Genomic DNA, 22697 nt, shown 5'->3' on the forward strand with positions numbered 1-22697 from the left:
ACATACAGTTTGATCAAAAGTATGACTCATGTACTATTGACTACTATGCTTTTTACAAGGAAATTGTATGTAAACAAAGGGAGGTAATTCTGCCTAGAAATGACAAAAATGTAGCTCAGTCTTTCTTTCTGCAGTTTCCTGTATATAAGCTGAATTGTTAGCAAAAATGATTGTAGCATTCTTCAAACAGCATATTGATGTGAACGAAAAAGTGCGATTAAATTATTTAAAAAAAGAGACACAATCTGTTCAAAATAATTGTCTTATCTGGACTTGTAGTTTAATGCGATTGGCTACGGAGAAATCCATTTCACATACGATGGCAAACGAATAAAATGTAGAATGCACAGTCTAGCATATTTCTTGCGAAAAAATTATTTATATAAAGTCGTAAATAAAATCTGGAAAGTAAATCCCTCGGAAGCACCGATAACAAGAGAAACTGTGAAAATGGCAGACTCGGTTTGATTGAGTCTGCTCATGAGCAGTAATAGAAAATGCAACACTGCCAACGCCCCTAACACCAGCTTAAGTAGTATTCAATCTTCAAACCTAAATGAGTTGAAATCAATGATCCCGAAAGACCAGAAAATATAACAACACTGACTCTTGTAAGACTCTTGTTTACACTTCTTACAGATAGTGATTTTGATCTTACAAATATATTTGTGTATAAAAGCATTATTAGAGAATATTTGTATTTCCAAAAGGGTCAGCTGTGTCGAACAAACAATGCTAAGCCATTTTTCATTCTCGTGTAAGTTACTAATGAATGACTGATTTTTTTAAGATTTTGGCCATTTATTCCTTTCAATCATCTTTATTTCAAGAAATGGAGCTATATCCAAAGCATTTTCAACTCACATTTTGGTTACTCCCTTTGATTTGTGGTATTCTTGAATATGATGAAATACACAACAAGTATGCCAGATTTATTGTTTTCATTCAGTTTTATTGTATTCATAACATATTCTTATATAAAAATTCAGTGGTACTGATATAAAACGCCTGGCTGTGCTCAAAATGTTCGAATCCAAGTGTACCCTGCTACCTTACATTATTCATAAATACATTGTAATCATATACATACATAAATGTAAATGGGCCAATAGTTATAACAACCCTTTTAAGTTTATTATATGAATTAACGATGTGTTGCTAAAATTCGTCACTCTCATTATGGGGAAAAAGTGTAAGCAGACTTTCCAACAATGTTTGTTACATTTCTTCACATAAATGTTTTCCTTAACTGCACATACTATACTGAAATTAATTGCAGTTTCCAGTTTACAACGCATGGGTGTTAAAATATAGTAAACATTCTAAAATATAAAACTCTGACACATTTTGTTGTCAGAATTATGACCTTTTTTGACTCTGTTTTTTTGAATACTTTAACCAAAATAATTTTGAAGCATGTACTTTTTTGTACTTTGAATATTTGATTAAGTAGTTTTTAGAAATAATTTCTGCCTGCGTATCTGGAGAAAGGCTCAACATGAAATATCTTTCGTAACAATATAGAAACAAATGTGCGACAGGAAGTGCACAATTTGTTCCCATGGAAATACCAATTACCTGTCTGAAACATGCATCCCCAAATCTAACGTAAATACTAATCAATAAAAAGGAAAGGACTTTACAATATCAGGAGAACGTTGGCATCTCATGCGGCTATCTTGCTAAGTGTATTTTTGCGGTTAACATGTGAAGAACCTTAATATGCAATGGCATTTTGGACCTTATGAATACTTCTTGAAACATACAGTGAATTTATTGTGCTGTGGTTATACTATTACAGTTCCCTTTTTACAATCGCAATTAAAATTAACAAGATATATATGCATGGGTTTTTTTCTTTTATTTTTGAAGGGCCAACACTCTAATAATGTTAAAACTAGTTGTCCTTTTGCTTTTACGTAAGTTGAATATTCACGTATTTATAAAATTGTTAAATTACGCTCGCTATTTGTGAATTTGTTATGCCATGCGAAAGAAGCAATACAATATAAATAAATCAAATGTTTATCTTCTGTGAAACCTTACTTTATTTATGTCAAGTAAATTGTGAAATTCGCTTGGATTGCATTGAATATTGTGGCGAATATCTGCATCAAGGTTGAAATTAGCAATTATTGAGTAGAAGAATTATGCCAATGATTATGATGATTAAATATATTCTATACATATAAACATACTGAACAATAGAGGTAACTCGCCATTTCCTATTTTGTCAATATCTTTAGATTACTGCAATTACTAGAAGTGAGTTCAATGTGATACAAATATTAAACATCTTTTAAGAAAACCTAGACACTCACAGGTCGCTCAATACGACGAAAGTGAAATGTTGCAGTCTCGGTTCGCTAGAGTTTATTCGTGCACGGTTATGAAAATCCATGCCCTCTATCCCCCCGTTAAGCAAAACGCAACATTTACATATATTACAAGTACCAAAAACAATTTAGAGATACATGCAGACGTATTTATACGACGATGCACATGGAACCTTCAATGCGTATGTAATGAGCTTGCCCTAACTGGGAAAACAATGGGCTGAACTAAAAGAAAACAAGGGATTTGAAATATCCAAGGGGTGATTATACAATACCCAAAGCTGTGAAAACGGCAGTATAGGAACATTACCAATAACACAGCATAAAATTTTTTCTGAACGATCTTAAAAGATCGAAATATAATAGTTGGGATTGAATGTACGGGGAGACGTATTACGGCCGTCACACGGCACAAACAACGCTGCTGTGATAAAAAAGAAAACTAAAGTAGAAACTCCACAGGTCGCTCAACTTGACAAAAACGAATATGTTGCAGGCTCGGTTTGATTGAGCCTGTACATGTATGGTCATAGAAATGCATGCTACCTTACACCGCAAAACTTAATATTTACATATGTTACAAGTACCAAAACAGTTTAGAGATATCCGCTGATGTGTTCATATGGCTGTGTACATGGGACCTTCAATGATACACTTGTGTATTATTCCATGAAAAGCAACGTATGGTCCCCAGTTAAAATAATGGGCTTGTCCCAAAGTTTTTTTAAAGTATCTTTTTCGATATTGTATTGTAAGGGTCTTATTTTGTTTTGGTTGCCATTTACTGCGTTTATCAGTAGTTTGTAGATCAGTGTATTTCTTTGACTTTTCAGAAATGAACTGAATTTGTATGATGAGTAAATTCATTTTATGTCTATGATTTTAATTTTGATCAAATATGGTATCACCAACATACAGTTCTATGTCTATGCATAAGTGCTAGAGTTTACTTTTGAGGCATTTCAAGATATTGGCAATGTAACAAATGACGGGTTAACTGTTTTTGTCAGTACATTTTAAGGCCCAAGCTACTTAGTGTTGCATTTCGGAGCATAATGATTTGAGATAATATCTTTTTATGTAATATCTTTGCAACAAACTTATATGTACATATTTTTTTTTGAAATGTACAGCACCTTTTTCATACAAAAAAATGTTACACTGTTACACAAAGTATGTTTATGTGTTGTGATAATACCACCACGTAAATGCCGAAACTAGTAACTGCTTTTATTCTTTTTACTTCTGTTACTTTTAGATAGCGTTGATCTAGTTTATTACTATGTTCTGCATTTTGAAACAAACAACAAGCAACATGTATTGGGATCGGTATTGAAAAGATGACAGTGATATAAGATAAATATAGAGCATAAGCAATATAACACTGTGATTTGTTAACAGCTACGTTACTGGTAGTTTAAACATTTATTTCTGAAATACGTTACTGGTATAGTTTCCGAACGATTGATAAAATCTGCATCAGTCACATGCAAAAAGGTCTATATTATTTTCCCTGTTATTTAAGCTTTAGTGTTTCTGATGTAGGAATTACATGTAAAATATACACAAACAAACAAGCAGATTCTTTGTTATATTGAAGCGTCGCATTGCGACACAAAGTGCTTTTAGGAGTTGCGATAGAACCACAACGTAAACGCCGATATCTCTTTTCACTTCAGTCACTTTTAAACAACGGTAATCTAGTTTAATACCATGTCCTACATTGCAAAGAAAAACACCAAGCAACATGCCTCAGTGTCAATATTGAATAGATGGTGGTGATTTAACATAAGCATTGAGCATAAGCAAAAGAACACATTTTCAGAATAAAAATCTGCTATAACGACTTAATTTGTTGAAAAGTACGTTACCGTTACCTAAAATATATTTACTCCGAAAATTGCATATAGGCTTTTGAATATAAGAATAAAAAGAAATTTTAAGATATCTTGCAAGTACTAGAGGGTTCCGTTCAGAATTTTATTATCATTGTCAGAGCGACTAGGTGTCAAATTTCGGATCACAGCTGTCGAAATTCAGAACATAGAATTTCCATAGGTGTTTTGAACAAACTCATCGGTATTGTAGTTACAAGGAGTTGAACACAAACAACTATGTCTGAAAGTAAGAAACAAGAAAAAACATTTATAGGGGATTTGTAAAAAAAAAAATTATTTCCCAATGTTACTGCAGAAGGCTTGGGTACTTGATAACATCTACATTTGGTAAAATACATTAACAGTTACAGCAACTGGTTAGAAAATCTTCTTGAACTGCTTTGCAATGTGTTAATATGTAATGCATACATATGAATAAAGAAATGATACTAATTTTTCGTTTATTTTATTCTATTTTAGGTAAATGTGCAATACTTTGTTTAATTAAAAGGAAGCTGTCCTATTTGTTTTGGTTTGGCTAAGATTTCTTTTGAGGACTGTTCTCTCTCTATTGCATAAATAACTCATCCATGAAAACCTATGTTGGAATCAGTTTAAAGTTCTGGCATTTTTCTAACAATATAATCGGCCTAATTACAATTACATTTCAAAAATAGGAAAACATATTGCAGGTACGAAAGGGAATAGAACGAAAAAGAACTTAATAGTATACTGTTATATGCGTTACTGTCCTGGAAAGTAGCAAGAAGCAACAACTTCCCGATATAACAGTTATCATGTCTTACTTAGACAATGAAGTGATTGATATCAGCTTCACAGGGTTTCAGTCTTTGTCTGCATTCTGATTTTCGCATTCTTTTCCAGGAACATCATGACACACTGTAAGTATGCTTAAAACTGCCGCTAGGAAGATGCAAACACCTGAAAAGAATTAATGTATTGCTTGTGATTGTGCTAATGGAACAATTCTCTCAAAATGAAGACTTACCTATGTACTAACAAACATTAACTGATAAACACACGATGATATGTATCCACCCTATGTAAATATTAACTGATATTATTATGAACAGTTGGAGCCTTATTAGGCAACTTTGTTTAGTCGTATGACTTGATGTGCCGAAAAGATGCAAAATTAACATCGTTCCTGCATCAGAAACTTGAATTATAGATACGTAGTAAATATTTTAGTGTTGAGAGATAAAAACTCAGTCGTTCGTACAACTGATACTGTAACCACTGTGAGATACCTGTATTTTGCCAGTATGGCACTAAAAACTAACTATATATACAAATATAGTTTTAATTTTACAAGGTGGATATAACAACTTATGTTATGTTAAGGGTATCATGTAAACGGGTTTACTGTGTTTAACGGGTATGTTAACATAAACCAATTGTGTTTGTCGCTGTTAGGGGTGCTTAAACTGGTGCTTAAACTTGAGAGTTAAGTGTGTCAGTAATACAATTCGGAAAACAAAGATAATCATATAGAAAATATGTGATATTCACAATACCTGCAAAAGTAAAGGATTGTTCGTATGTACCGCCATTGTCCACCAATACACCTGAAAATGAAGGCAAATACTACAATATGAAAACACGAACAGTTGAATAAATATGCAAGAGGTGAAGCCACACAGCCTCACAAAACCCCTATAAGCAACATGCGGATGTGCAAAAGACGAGTATATATAGGAAAACACCAGTACAGGCAAGCAAAGACAAAAACAAAGCAAATATTTGAGGACAAAACGAACAAAAGAAGGTGCAGTGGGGTTCCGCCTTGGAATGGTGCGCGCCTACACTCACTCTTACCCCCACATGTAAACAAATTACAGTATAAACAAATACAAAACATGTAAAACGCACAAAAAGATGTTCCTGCAAATAACCCTTAAGAGCAACAAAAAGAAGAAAAAAGAACAAAAAAAAAAAAAAAAAAAAAAAAAAAAAAAAATCAACAAAAAAAAAAAAACAAGAGGGCCATGAAGGCCCTGTATTGCTCACCTGACCTATTGACCTAAAGATCATCAAAATTAACATTCTGCCCAAGTTTCATTAAGATTGCATTGTTTTCTCGTTTAGGGCAAATCCATTATTTTATCTGGGGACCATACGCCGCTTTTCATGGAATTACACACTAGTGTAGCATTGAAGGTTCCATGTGCACCGCCGTATGAACACATCTGCGGATGTCTCTAAATTGTTTTTTGTACTTTGAGCATGTGTAAATGTTGAGTTCTGCTCAACCCGGGGCTAGAGGGCGTGGACGGTAGCATGCATTTCCACTACCGTCCATGAACAGGCTCAATCAAACCGAGCCTGCAACATTTTCGTTTTTGTTGTGTTGAGCGACCTGTGGCGTTTTCACATTTTCTATTATATGGTCATAAATGTGGCCTCTAGAGTGTTAACTACTTCTTCCTTTAACTTGCCTAGTGATCTAGTTTTTGACCAAACATAGCCCAGATTCGAACTTGACCTTAAGATCATCAAGATTAACAGTCTGACCAAGTTTCATAAAGATACAATCATGATTGTGGCTTCTAGATTATTAACAAGCTTTACATTTGATTTGACCAGGTGACCTAGTTTCTGACCCCACCTGACCCAGATTGGAACTTAAGTCTTAAGATCATTAAGAATATCATTTTGACCAAGTTTCATAAAGATGTGGTCATAAATGTGGTCTCTAGAGTGTTCACTAGCTTTTCCTTTGATTTGACCTGGTGACCTAGTTTTTGACCCCACATGACCCAGATTCCAATTCGGCCTAAAGATCATCAAAATTAATATTTCATGAAGATACGGTCATAAATTTGAACTCTAGATTGTTAACAAGCTTTACCTTTGATTTAACCTGGTCACCTAGTTTTTGACCGCGTATGATCCAGATTCGAACCTGACCTAGAGGTTATCAGGACAAACATTCTGATTAACTCCAAGAGTTTCAAACTTTAAATTAGGTCTCTAGAGTGTTAACAAACTGTACCTTTGATTTGACCTGGTGACCTAGTTTTTGACCTCACATAACCCAGATTTGAACTTGACCTAAAATCACAAGATTAACATTTTGACTATGTTTCATTCAGATATAGTCATAAATTTGGCCTTTTGAGTGTTAACAAGCTTTACCTTTGATTTGACCTGGTGACCTAGTTTCTGACTCCACTTGACCTAGATTTGAACTTTACCTACAAATCATCATGGTTAACATACTGACCAAGTTTCATTAAGATATGGCCATTAATGTGGCCTCTGGAGAGTTAAGTAATTTTCATTTGATTTGACCTGGTGACTGTAATATCTATCTTAAATAATAGCGTAACGCGCGATATAATGGACGTCAAGCTAGCGTGGTGACGTTACGTCACATCCTGTTTTGTAATGTTTGTATGATCATTCCTGATATGTACGATGACCAGAATACATGTATAAAACCTCTCCAGTCTTATTCACTATTATGAAGATACAAAATTGGCGACGAGGATAAAAGAAAATAAAGACAGTATAAAACGAAAAGTTAAAGATGGGTGAAAATATAACTGTTATTTCGGAAAACAGAAATTTGAGAACTTTGCCATTCATCCCGCCAGACGATCAGCTGACAATAGGCAATCAATGGGAAGAATGGGTAGAAGGTATAGAGCGAGAATTCAGATACTTTCGAATTACGGAACCGATAGATAAAAAGGACGCAATGATAATTTACGGAGGAAAAGAAATCGCCCGGCTAGAGAAAAGCCTCCCAAACCCAACGACCGGAGACCTAAACGAATATACCACCTTGAAAAAGAAACTGAACGAATATTTTGCACCAAAGAAAAATAAACATTACGCCAGATATATTTTTCTGAAAATGAGACCAACAGCGGGAGAAACTACAATAGCATATGCAGCAAGACTGAGGGAAAAGGCGATAGACTGTGACTTTGAAAATCTAGAAGATCGGATATTAGAACATATCATTCAAACCACAGACAACCAGTCATTAATAAAGAAAACAATAAATAAAAAGTGGACACTGTCTGAAATGTTAGAGGAAGTACATACGATAGAAGAAACGACGCTTCAAGTAAATAAAATGCGAGATGATGACGTATATATAGATATAGCAAGAATCACCAATAGAAATTCCAAGATGGTACGCGACCGGAAGTACCGTGATTCCGCATATGATGAAGAGAGGCAAGTGCAAAACAATAGAAAATGCAGGTACTGTAACAATTTTCACTCATTTGATAAACTCGAGGATTGTCGAGCTTACGGAAAGCAGTGCAATAAATGTAAAGGTTGGAATCATTTTGTGGTGGTATGTAAAGCAAGGTCCAATAGAAACAACGCAGGCTATCCTGAGAAGGACAGTTATAAGAAAAGACATTCTAAAAGAAGACTAGGCAGAGAGGTAAGAAAAACTTTGCGAAGAGGAAGTGATGATGAACATACCGGAAGTTCTGAAGATGAGATTACCGGAAGTTCTGACGATGAATTTTACGGAAACGCCATTCATCACTTACAGGGTGTGAGAAAAATACAAGTAAACAAAGTAAGTGATTATATAAAAACAGTTCCAGTATTGTTAGATGATGTACAGGTTCGAGTAGAACCAGACAGTGGTGCAGATGTCAATGTCATGTACGAATACCAGTATAGAGCATTCAAACATAGAACAACAGAGCACACATCCCTTCAGAAAAGTAGTACAAGATTGAGCACATTACAGAATAAACTTCCAGTAAAAGGTGAATTTGTTACAATAGTGAGAAATAAAACACGTGGAGCTAAAACAACATTTGTTGTCGTGAAAGGAAAAATAAATTCTCCGCCATTGTTAGGAAGGAAGACGTTAATAGAGCTTGGAATGCTGCAGATAAAAGCAGATGGATCACTCAAACAGGAAAATGACTTGAGAATCAAGGAAGAAGAGTGTGTGAAGTCCGTTAATGAGAAAAACCAGTCACCAGAAATTCTAGCAATTCTGACAAAGAATAAAGACGTATTTCATGGAATAGGAAAGCTCGTTGATAAGAAGAAAAATGAAGACATTTTAGTGAAATTCACCATGAAACCAGATGCTGTGCCAGTTGCGCAGAAACCTAGACCAATCCCGTATTACTTACAAGCACCACTTAAGAATTGGCTGGATCAAGGATTACAAGAAGACATATTCGAACGTGTAGAACCTGGAGAGCCAATAACATGGTGTTCACCATTAGTTGTCCAGCCGAAGCCAAGATTCAACCAAATAGAAAAAGAGAGCCTTGAACCACACATGATCCGTGCCAGCGTGGATTTGAGAGTTCCGAACAAGTACATGGAAAGAAACAGAATTACACAGACGCCCGTAGTTGAGGATTTTACATATATGTTTCATGATTGCACTGTTTTCTCCAAGATGGATATGAAACAAGGATATCATCAGTTATTACACCCAGATTCAAGATCAGTAGCAACATCAGTACACCCTGGGGAAACATTAGACCAAAGAGGTTAATATTCGGTGCCAAGTCGTCACAAGACTTACTTGATGAGGCAATGTACAAAATATTCGGCGATATACCAAAGTGTCTTAACCAGAGAGATGATATTTTGATAGGCGGGAGAACATTAGAAGAACACAACAGAACATTAGAAATGGTATTACAAAGAGCGAGAGATTTCGGAGTGACCTTCAACAGAGAGAAATGCAAGTTTGGCGTACACGAACTTGAATTTTACGGGTATAAGTTTACAAAAGATGGTTTGAAGCCAACATCTGAGAAAGTTAAAGCTGTCAAAGAATGTCAAACACCAGAATCTAAAGAGGCAGTGAGGAGCTTCCTTGGCATGGTTGGGTATCTTTCCAAATTCATTGATAGATACTCTGTGCTGACTGAACCCCTAAGAAAACTGACAAAGAAAGACACGCCTTTTGTTTGGGGAAAAGAAGTAGATAAAGCTTTTCAGAGGCTGAAAGAAAGCATCACCGATGAGAAAACCATGGCATTTTTCGACCCAAGAAAACCAATTATAGTAAGAACAGAAGCAAGTTTCCATGAAGGGTTGTCAGCTGGATTATTTCAAAGGACAGCGAAGGGTCTACAACCAGTTCATTACGTAAGCAGATCAATGGCGAGTGCTAAGAAACGATACAGTCAAACCGAGAAAGATGCACTTGCAGTGAAATGGGCGAAAAACAGATTCAGCATGTATTTGCTAGGTGCGCCAAAATTTAAGATCATTACATCCCATAAACCACTGATACCAATGTTCAACAAAACTATGATCAACTTACCACCAAGAATAGAGAATTGGGTGATGGAAATGCAAGACGTCGACTATGAATTGATATATGAACCAGGAAAAGACGAAGCTGACCCATTAGATTACCTTTCACGACACCCACTTCCGGAAATAGACAAAGATGAAACCGATCAAGTGATTCGGGTAGTAGTTGAGTCGGAACATGCAGTCATAATGACGAAAATACAAGATGAAACGAGTAAAGATGTTAGACTACAAGATGTTCTAAAGCGTATTCAGAGCAATGACTGGGAAAACACAGAAAACGACCAGAAATTAAGCCATACTATTTGGTAAGAAATGAATTAAGTATTGCTGAGGGATTAATTTTCAGAAACAGACAAATAATTATACCGGCAACTCTACAGAAGAAAGTGATAAATTCTGCTCACGGAATGGGTCATCTAGGATTAACGAAAACTAAACAGATGCTGAGAGCTAGATACTGGTTTCCAGAGCTAAACGTACTTGTAGAAGATACTATTGGTAAATGCTTTGAATGCCAAATCACAACAAAAGAACACAGACAAGAAACAATCAAACCATCGGAGATCCCTGAAAATGAATGGGAAGCGGTTGCTGTAGATTTTGGAGGACCTTTTCCAGACGGACACTACAACCTTGTTGTAATGGATAAAAGAACACGATACCCTGAAGTAGAGCAGATAATATCCACATCTTTCAGTGACACAGCGGAACGATTAAGGAAGATATTTACTAATCACGGTGTTCCGAGAAGAGTAGAGAGTGATAATGGACCGCCATTCAGTTCAGTCAAGTTTGCAGAATTTGGCAAAGAAATGGGATTCGAACATCATAAAATAACACCAGAACACCCCAGAGCAAACGGAGAAGCCGAAAGCTTCATGAAAATGTTAAACACAACAGAACAGATAGCGCATGCGCAAGGCAGGAAAAGTATCGATACCATTCAAGACATGTTAATGGGTTACAGATCAACCACATCCCGCGACAGGATACACGCCATATGAAGCCTTGATGAAAAGGAAGGTTAGAACAAAACTTGACATAATTCGAAGTCAGCGACAGGTTCCAGAGAAAATGGAGCACGAGATCACGTGCAAAGATCAACAGTACAAGCAGAAATGGCTGAAACGTAATACGCGAGCAAGATGCAGTAAACATAAGTTTAAGATCGGAGATACCGTATTATTACGACAACACAAAAAGAATAAATGGTCTACAGCATATGAGGCGACACCGTATATCATATTCAGAATCGACGGATCGAGTATAGCTGCACGGAGGGTAACAGACGCGCGCGAGATTTATAGAGATGCTACACATTTTAAGAGTACGAGTAATATCACGTGCAAACAAACAGATGACACCTGGAGGAAAAAAATACTAAGCAGAAGTCGGGGGTCGAATAATACACAGAGACGCTGAACCACAACAACCAGAGCCTAGTCGATACAATGACTATGTAAAATAAACTGTCAAAAGAACTGTTATAGAAACGCGATTTATTACTGTGCAGAAGAGGCGGTTAATTAATGACATAAGATGATGTAAAAGAGACAGTTAATCTAAATTATACAACATACGTACTATATTTATTTACATAAGAATGCGAGGATCGATTACACTTGAAGTAAATAGATTTAAAAAAAAGAAAGAAAAAAAGTAGTGTTCAAAATACAAACTTTTATCTGAATTTAGAGAATCAATCTTTAATGAAAAGGAGAAGTGTAATATCTATCTAAAATAATAGCGTAACGCGCGATATAATGGACGTCAAGCTAGCGTGGTGACGTTACGTCACATCCTGTTTTGTAATGTTTGTATGATCGTTCCTGATATGTACGATGACCAGAATACATGTATAAAACCTCTCCAGTCTTATTCACTATTATGAAGATACAAAAGTGACCTAGGTTTTCACCCCACCTGACCCAGATTAAAACTTGACCAAAAGATCATCAAGACAAACATTCTGACTAAGGTTCATTAAGTTATGGTCATAAATGTGGTCTCTAGAGTGTTTATTAGCTTTTCCTTTGATTTGATCTGCTGACCTAGGTTTTGATCCCACATGACCCAGATTCCAAACTGGCCTATAGATCATCAAAATTAACATTCTGACCAAGTTTCATGGAGATACGGTCATAAATTTGATCTCTATATTGTTAACAAGCTTTACCTTTGATTTGACCCGGTGACCTAGTTTTTGACCGCACATGATCCAGATTCGAACCTGACCTAGAGGTCATCAAGACAAACATTCTGATCAATTTCAAACTTAAAAGTAGGTCTCTAGAGTGTTAACAAGCTTTACATTTGATTTGACCTGGTGACCTAGCTTTTGACTCCACATAACCCAGATTTAAACTTGACTTAAAAAACATCAATGTGAACATTTTGACTAAGTTTCATTCAGATATAATCATAAATGTGGCCTCTAGAGTGTTAATAAGCTTTACCTTTGATTTCACCTGGTGACCTAGTTTCTGACTTCACTTGATCTAGATTTAAACGCTACCTAAAGACCATCAAGATTAACATACTGACCAAATTTTATTAAGATACGGCCATGAATGTGGCCTCTGTAGAGTTAAGAAGTTTTTCCTTTATTTGACCTGGTGACCTCGGTTTTGACCCCCACCTGACCCAGATTATACCTTGACCTAAATATCATCAAGACAAACCTTCTGACTAAGGTTCATTAAGATATGGTCATAAATGTGGCCTCTAGAGTGCTAACTAGCTTTTCCTTTGATTTGACCTGGTGACTTAGTTTTTGACCCCACATGATCCAGATTCGAACTTGGCCTAAAGATCATCAAGATTAACATTCTGACTGTGTTTCATGAAGATACAGTTACAAATGTGGTGTTTAGAGTGTAAACAAGCTTTTCCTTTGATTCGACCGCGTGACCTAGTTTTTGATCTCACATAACCCAGATTCGAACTTGGCCTAAAGATCATCAAGATTATCATTCTGATCAAGTTTCATGAAGATTCAATCATAAATGTGGCATTGGAGTGTTAACAAGCTTTTCCTTAGATTTGACCTTGTGACCTAGTTTTTGACCCCAGATGTCCAAGTATCAAAAACGTCCAAGATTTTATTGAGAGTAACTTTCTGACGAAGTTTCATTAAGATTACGCCAAAATTGTGACCTCTAGAGTGTTAACAATCTTTTCCTTTGATTTGACCTGGTGACCTAGTTTTTGAACCCAGATGACCCAATAATGAACTCATCCAAGATGTTATTGAGGATAACAGTCTGACCAAGTTTCATTCAGATTAGGCCAAAATTGTGACATCTAGAGTGCTAACAGTCAAATTGCTGACGACAACGACGATGACGGACGGACGACGGACGACGGACACAGGGCGATCACAAAAGCTCACCTTGAGCACTTCGTGCTGAGGTGAGCTAAACAAAACCCATAAAAACGCGTGTTCTCAATGGTTATGCAGCAGACAATGCTTAGTCCCGACTGGATTTTTAAAGTACCATAGAGACCATTGCCTGTTACGTCAGACATATTCAAAGAGGGTACCTTTTCTTTATTATTCTTGATAAATAATTTACTAGTGCAGTATATTATGATAATCAGGTGAACTGAAATCAAATGTAAGAAAATGGTTTTGTATTTACCAGCAATTACCGGTCCTAAGACTGCACCAATTCCGCCAAAGAAAAGCTCAATTCCTATTGCTGAAGACACAAACTTGATACCAACAATACGTATATTTACTGCCGTCATTAGTACATAGCAGCTGCCGAAAAACAAACCAAGGACTGCTGCAAAGACGATATGCCCTGCAAATGTATATGATATGTGCGGATACACAATTGTGCTAACAGAAACGACGCCAAATGTACCTGCGTATAGCCAAATTTCTTTGAACATACCCAGATTTGCAACGAATCCGGTTATTATACGGCCAACGACAGACAATATACCTGTCACTGATACCATCCATGCAGCCTGAAACTCTGTGAATCCTTTCGACACAATATATACCGGCAGATGCAAGTAGATTAGATATGTCCCGACGCAGTTCAAAAACATACCAACACTCAAAAGAGCTATTGGTTTGTTAACTAAAGCTTTGCAATACTGCGTAAAGACTTCGATGCAATTTGATTTTGATTTGTCGGACTTTGTATTAGCTTTGTTACATTTGCGCATTTCTTGTGTATGTAGTTCCAGCTGACTTGGAAAATACATTGCTCCAAATGTTACAATGTTCAGAGACATTGTTGCCTGTATAATAAAAAACCCTGTAGATCCATAATAATTATAAGCCAGTTGCATCATGGGTGAGAGCGCAAAGAGGCCGGCACCCATACCAGAAAGAGCAAAACCTAAAGCAATGTGGCGTCTTCGTTTGAAACTGAATCCAATGACAACCATGCTCGCTGTGTAACCAACACCAGCACCGCAACCTGAAGGAAAATATAATAATAAACAGGAGTAAACTTGTCTGAAATGTTTTGCCATCAGTCATTAGGCGTTTTGTTAATAAAGGCCTTGTAAATTATCTATGAAAACAGAACCATCGTTTTTAAATGACAGTATTTTACTTCCTGATTTAAAAAGAAAAAAAAATGAAGACAATCATTTCCCGACACAAACAAATTTCCAGGGAAATGCAAAATAGGAATCACTTTATCCAGCCCGACTCTCCAACAATATTTTCGTACTAATCTTTGTTATTTGTTTTATTCCACTCTGATAAAAGAATCATTTACTGTCCTATCTAGAATTATATAGCCTTTATATCTAGGTATTAAAACCTAAATCAGTACCAGTTTCCACGTTCTTGGTATGAAATGGAAAAGGAGCTAACCCAAGACCTCCCACACTAGAAGTGGGTGCTTTACTACCAAGTTACTTAGGCTGTAATTGTTTTAACTGGGCTATATAACACTTTGCAAAGCTTAGATTCTATATTGTAAGGTTGTCTTTGATAAACCAGCTGCAGTTCTATTTATAAATCAATAGTGGTATTTAATGAATTAACATACCGGCAATGATTCCTAAGGTGAAAATTGCTGTTTCAACATTAGGTGCAAATGCTGTTCCCAGATATCCCGTCCCAAAAAGTATTCCGGACAACATTACCGCTGTCCGACAACTGAATCTGTCCACAAAATAGCTTGACAAAGGAGCTGTAAAATATAATTCAAATCATTGTATCAAGTCTGTATGAATATTTTCTGTACGCTTTGATTAAACAATTGTGTGAGACTTTTACACAATATGATATGAAAAACTGAATTTAAGTATATTTCTAATTATACTGCTATCTATGGAATTAATTGCAACCCACCTTACCGGAAACCCAAATTTTACAAAGAAATCCTTAGAAAAACACAAAATCAATAGTCAGACTTCAATGAAACTAGAATCAAACTAGCCCGCCCGCTAAGCTCAGTAGGGAAGCGTTGGTCTTCGGATCGCGGGGTTGCGAGTTCGATCCCCGGGCGGGGCGTATGTTCTCCGTGACGATTTGATAAAAGACATTATATCTGAAATCATTCGTCCTTCACTTTTGATAATTCATGTGGGGAAGTTGGCAGTTACTTGCGGATAATAGGTTTGTGCTGGTACAGAATCCAGGAACACTGATTAGGTAAAACTGACTGAAATACTATTGTAAAAAAAAAAACGGCGTTTAACCCAAAACAAACAAAGAATCAAGCTAGAATCAAAGCAGCAAGTTCCACATTGATTCTTTTGTGTGCTGTTACAGCCGCTAAAAGTTTTACTTTAAAGCAGATTATCGGGACAATCTCCCATATTTTAGAGTACTCTACTGTTGAATCAATACTCAGTTTATATCAAAGTAGTTGTTTCTTGCAGACGTTAAAATTGAATGATCTTCATACAGTTATAGCCCTATGATTTTGTTTTAATGTGCATTTCTAAGTTAAATTCACCAATAAAATTTACTAATGCATCTTATCAGAAATTCGAGTATCCCCAGAAGTAATATTCAACAAAAGTCTTGAAATGTAATGAGTCGAACAACTCCAAAACTATAAGCCTGGTGTGTAGTTGATCATAAAGAATGGATTTATTTTCTGTGACTATTCTTACCAAACCTATGGCACTTTGACGGAATACAGAGAAAAATCTTGTATGTCCAACTCTTTACATATTATAAGCCACATTTGTTTCAAACTTTCACAGAGCTTGATATCCAGATGAAGGAAGGTTTTTTTTTCTGTGACTGTTTTTAGTGCAAGTATGGCCCTTTGATGATTTTTGCTATATTGAATACAGAGAAAAATCTTGTGTGTCCAACGGCTCCCACATTATTAAATTGATTTGCTTTAAACTGCCAGAGATCAACAGGCTTGATGTGTAATTAACCATAAAGGAAGAATTTCTTTGTATGACTATTTTTACAACCGTCATGCAATTGACAGTTTTCCTGTATGGAATATATTGTGTCCAAATCCTCCAACACTATAAGCCTGATTTGCTCCATTTTGTTTCATAAATGAAGAGCTTGATGTGCAGATGACTACAAAGGAAGGAGTTTTTTTGTGAATATTTTACTGCAGTTAGGGCCCTTTGTTGTATAGAGGATTGCACAATATGTGGAGGCATCCATGTCCTATGGAAACAATATCTTGCTTCTTTGTATGCTAACATTTAATTCAGGGTTCTAGTTTTTAGAAAAATCAAAAGTTACTAATGCTTCTAATAAAAATTTTCATATCCCCATTAATATATTAGTATTCACTTTCTTTGTAAGTTAACATTTACGCCATTATTATATTTCTAAAAGCATTTCTTTGAAGAAAAAAAAAGTTAATATTATATTATATCGAGATATACTATTTTAATATGAATTAAGGTATAAATGAAACAGCTGAGTTACGTTTTGATTAGATTATGACAGTAATGACTAGTACGAAAGAAAATAATGAAAACGTTAAAAGACTTGTGAATATTTCTAAAAGCATGGATGAATATCCAACATGGGGAGCCCAGTGCTTAAAAAAGCAGCCTCCCAAAACGTAAACCTAGGACACAGACGTGCATTCGATTTGTAATGTACATACCGAAGAATATTCCTCAGGCCAGTAATCGATAGCGGTTAGATTTTCTGTATAGAAATAAGAAGGGCATGTACACATTTTACTTAATAACAAAATTACTAAAAATAAGAAACCTTAGGTGCAAAAATATTACCAAAGTTCAACATCTGATTCATCACACGGTATTTTAATTAAATTTTATTTTTATTTTTGATTCGTTCCTGACATGATGTTTAATGCCATCATTTCGTCATTTTTTCCCTTCTATTTTTCATATAAAATGTGTAAAAATCTCATACATGCGTTTCTTAAAAGCATTTTTTATGGATAAAACCATTGATATGTAAGCTTAGGTGCAAATGATTTCCTACTCTCAATAAATTTACCTTTTGAATGATATTTATTTCATTTTTGTAAAATAAAAATTTGATTCATTCGCAGACGGTTAACTTCCACTGATTTTGAAGAATAATTAACTTCAGCGCGAAGTTGCTGTTGTAGCGTCATGTGCAGACGACATATCAATGTCGCGTGAACATGCGGTATCGTGATCAAAAAAAGTAAATAATTTAATCAGTTTAGTTAATTTGTAATTGAATGTTCAATTCGACACAGTGAGTGTAAGTTTTAACTCAATTTTATTTCGCGAATAATTCCTTTTCTATTAATATCACAAATTTTACAACAAGAGAAATTCAATTAAATATTGCAGTTAATATCCTAATTCTAAAAAGAAAGACATGCTATTTTTTTTCTTATGTTATTTTTCTTACCTTTTTTAATTTTCATTTAAATATCAGTGTCAGTAATGCCAATTACAATGTATGTCAATTAAATACGAAACGAGAAAGGTTTCTATTGGCCATACAATGTTGAAAGGCTTACCTGGAGAAGAAAAAGTGAGGAACGCAAGGTATTTATATAAAAAAACTTCGGTATAAATGTTATTTTTAGTTTTTAGATAATAAATTGCAAAAACTACGCAGCGCAGCGTAACCAGATAAAACGAATAAAAAAAAAGATAACAAATTCAAGGTCCGCCTAGGTCAAGTTAAAGGCGGAAATTATGTCCGGAGGATTTTGATGTTCAAGAATGTTTTTGAAATGTAAATAAAATATCTGCATTTAAAACGGAATTGATTTTCCACCACATAACTTTCATGAAAATTTTTGCAACAATAATGACGGTTTTAATAAAAACTAAAAATATCATGATAACAGATAAATTTTCCATGAATGCAAGATAAATATAAAAATAGTTTTAAGTCAGTGCTTTAAACTGCATCAGCAATACGTATGTTTTCATGATATCAACTAACTTTTATGAAATTAGAAAAAAAAGATCATGATCATTTTTTTCATTGTGTGGAAATATAATTTTACTTTCGTGACAGTTTGAACTGGTTTCATTATTTTTTTCAGTTATGATGAAAATCGTTATTATGAAACTTTCATAATTGATTGTACATGTTCAATTTGAAATGATTTTACATGAATGTGATTTCTATACTGTTATGAAAGCTGATAGAAATTGTTGATCCATCACGCGTATATATCTATTTTATTGGCCCCAAATTACCACTAAATAAGGAGCGTTAAAACAACACAGACATATACAACACTGATAAGGCTATAAATGCGTTTTGAATATAATTATAATGCCATTTTACTTTTTCGCGTCATTTTTATTTAATTATTATTTTGCAACAGTCTGGTAAAATCTGTGCAGTTATATTCACATTGAATATGTCAAAATACCTGTACCACGCTGATTGCCAATATTTTTCAAAAGAAAGAGAAAATGATCAATTTAACCAAGGGTGACACAAGTCTCCCTTTTATTTATTCTACAAGCATACCATAATTTTCGATTCATTTAATTTCTTACTTTCCCGATATTTAAAGAATTACTATTGATATACGTATGATATTTAACCATTAAGAGAAAAAAAAATTAAATCAAATAAAATCTAGACATGTAATCGTATAAATTGTAATCAACAATTTTTAAAAATACACCTTATATATGTATTTTTGTGACTTAAAAATGGACGTGGTTGTAAAATTCTAACATGGTCATTATCAGGATTTTAACCTGGGGTCTGAAACATTTGATGAAATATACTACATGTCACACAGAAAAGAAAGAGCAGTATTAACTATTATAATGCCATTTTACTTTTTCGCGTCATTTTTTATTTAATTATTATTTTGCAACAGTCTGGTAAAATCTGTGCAGTTATATTCACATTGAATATGTCAAAATACCTGTACCACGCTGATTGCCAATATTTTTCAAAAGAAAGAGAAAATGATCAATTTAACCAAGGGTGACACAAGTCTCCCTTTTATTTATTCTACAAGCATACCATATTTTTCGATTCATTTAATTTCTTACTTTCCCGATATTTAAAGAATAACTATTGATATACGTATGATATTTAACCATTTAAGAGAAAAAAATTAAATCAAATAAAATCTACACATGTAATCGTACAAATTGTAATCAACAATTTTCAAAAATACACCTTATATATGTATTTTTGTGACTTAAAAATGGACGTGGTTGTAAAATTCTAACATGGTCATTATCAGGATTTTAACCTGGGGTCTGAAACATTTGATAAAATAAACTACATGTCACACAGAAAAGAAAGAGCAGTATTAACTATTATAAATCGACATGATTTTTACAATGTCAATTCTAAAATTAATTTATTTTATTTATTGATATTTTGTGACTTGAAAGACAAAAAATTCAAAATAACATTTAAGAAACTACATATTAAGTATTGTTATGGTAAAAATTTAAATTTCTTACGAAAAGTCCCTTCTTTTACATACTTTGTAATTAAAAGTGCATGTCAGTTATGGAAAACCTCTTGAAATTGAAACAAGAAATATCTTTAAAAAAGATGGTCGGCGAATTGTATTAAGACAAGACGTTTATGAGGTATTCATATAATTTGTGTTATTCTATCATCTATCTAACATTCTAAAAATAGCAAAACTAAACACAACACTCAAACAATTTAAATGGTTCTCTTTTAATTTTACACAAAGGTCTCGTAACGGTGCAATATTGTTTTGTTTTTTCTATGTCGAATAATTACAGCAGTGGTCTTGAAGTCACTTCTCTACCTAGTAGACATTAATCGATCGGCTAATCACACCTCATTCATGTGGGCCAAGTTGTTCGAAACTTTAACCGGCTGTTAAACTAACGGCTGGTTAAATTTTGATTCATAATATTAGTATTGGTGGGAAATACCAGTGTGGTATTTTGATTTTACCAAAAAAGAATGTTTCATGTTCACAAACTTTAACACTATATTTGTTTTTCTATGTCTTCTAAAATGTTGAAAAGTAACTCTAAAAGTTAATCAACCGTTTGCGTAATCGCCTGTTAAAGTTTCGAACAACTGGGTCCAGGTTTCTATTATATTTATTAAACTTACTTATTTTAGATATATCAATACTCTTGCTAAATATACTGAGCGAAGCGTAGCTTTAAATCTGTAAACAACGTCATTAAACACTCCTTGTCTGACATTTCATTAGCGCTGCACAATCAGGAGAGTGAACAAGAGGACCATGATGGTCCTGAATCGCTCACCTCTTCCCACATGACCCAGTTTTGAGTATGACGTCGTTTTTTTCTATTATTTGACATAGTGACCTAGTTTTTGAGCTCATGTGACCCAGTTTTGAACTTGACCTAGATATTATCAAGATAAAAATTCTGACCAATTTTCATGAAGATCCATTGAAATATATGGTCTCTAGAGAGGTCAAAAGATTTTAATAATTTTAGACCTACTGACCTAGTTTTTGACCGCAGTTGACCCAGTTTCAAACTTGACCTAGATATCATCAAGATGAACATTCAGACCAACTTTCATACAGATCCCATGAAAAGTATGGTCACAAGGTTTTTTGATTATTTGACCTACTGACCTAGTTTTTTATGGCACGTGACCCAGTTTCAAACTTGACCTAGATATCATCAAGGTGAACATTCTGACCAATTCTTATGGAGACCCATTCACAAGTATGGTCTCTAGAGAGGTCACAAGGTTTTTCTATTATTTGACCTACTGACCTAGTTTTTGACCGCACGTAACCCACTTTCAAACTTGATCTAGATATCATCAAGGTGAACATTCTGACCAATTTTCATGAAGATCTCATGAAATATATGGCCTCTAGAGAGGTCACAAGGTTTTTCTATTTTTAGACCTACTGACCTAGTTTTTGACCGCACATGACCCAGTTTAGAATTTGACCTAGATATCATCAAGATGAACATTCAGACCAATTTTCATACAGATCCCATGAAAAATATGGCCTCTAGGGAGGTCACAAGGTTTTTCTATTATTTGATCTACTGACCTAATTTTTAATGGCACGTGACCCAGTTTCAAACTTGACCTAGATATTATCAAGGTGAATGTTCTGACCAATTTTCATGAAGATGTTGTGAAATATATGGCCTCTAGAGAGGTCACAAGGTTTTTCTATTTTTAGACCTACTGACCTAGTTTTTGACGGCATGTGATCAAGTTTCAAACTTGACCTAGATATCATCAAGGTGAACATTCTAATAAAGTTTCATGAAGATCTTGTGAAATATATGGCCTCTAGAGAGGTCACAATGTTTTTCTATTTTTAGATCTACTGACCTAGTTTTTGAGGTCACGTAACCCAGTTTCCAACTTGACCTAGATATCATCAAGATGAATATTCTGACCAACTTTCATAAAGATCCCATGAAAAATGTGACCTCTAGAGTGGTCACAAGCAAAAGTTTACGGACGGACGCACGCACGCACGCACGGACGCACGGACGGACGACGGACAACGGACACCGCACGATCACAAAAGCTCACCTTGTCACTTTGTGACAGGTGAGCTAAAAACAAGAACAATCTTTAAAAATAGATTGTCGGCTAATTGTAGTAAGACAAGAAGTATATGAGGTTTACAAATCTTGTCATTCTATCATCTATCTAACATTTTGCAAATAGCAAAACCAAACACCACACTTAACAACAATTTAAATGGTTCTCTTTAAAATGTTCACAAAGGTTTCCTAGATGTGCAATTTTGTTTCCTTTATTCTACGACAAATAATTACAGCAACGGTC

The 22697-nt window shown here is 34.7% G+C and overlaps 1 protein-coding gene across 2 annotated transcripts in view; it reads right to left on the reverse strand.

Annotated features, from left to right (window-relative positions):
- Positions 1 to 943: 943 nt before the first annotated feature.
- Positions 944 to 22697, reverse strand: part of LOC123547599 (monocarboxylate transporter 9-like) — a 47509-nt gene continuing 25755 nt past the window's right edge. Inside the window, exons 2-6 of one of the 2 annotated variants that reach the window (XM_045334831.2) lie at positions 15526 to 15669; positions 14149 to 14943; positions 5752 to 5802; positions 5020 to 5155; positions 944 to 4454 (exon numbers count right to left, since the gene is read on the reverse strand). In XM_045334831.2, the coding sequence (XP_045190766.2) occupies positions 5058 to 5155; positions 5752 to 5802; positions 14149 to 14943; positions 15526 to 15669 (1088 nt within the window). In that variant the 3' untranslated portion in view covers positions 944 to 4454; positions 5020 to 5057. Of the gene's footprint in view, positions 5156 to 5751; positions 5803 to 14148; positions 14944 to 15525; positions 15670 to 22697 lie in introns of both variants that reach the window. The other variant, XM_045334830.2, reaches the window with a different exon arrangement.

The sequence above is a fragment of the Mercenaria mercenaria genome, chromosome 9 (genome assembly GCF_021730395.1).
Source record: "Mercenaria mercenaria strain notata chromosome 9, MADL_Memer_1, whole genome shotgun sequence".
Lineage (NCBI taxonomy): Eukaryota > Metazoa > Mollusca > Bivalvia > Venerida > Veneridae > Mercenaria > Mercenaria mercenaria.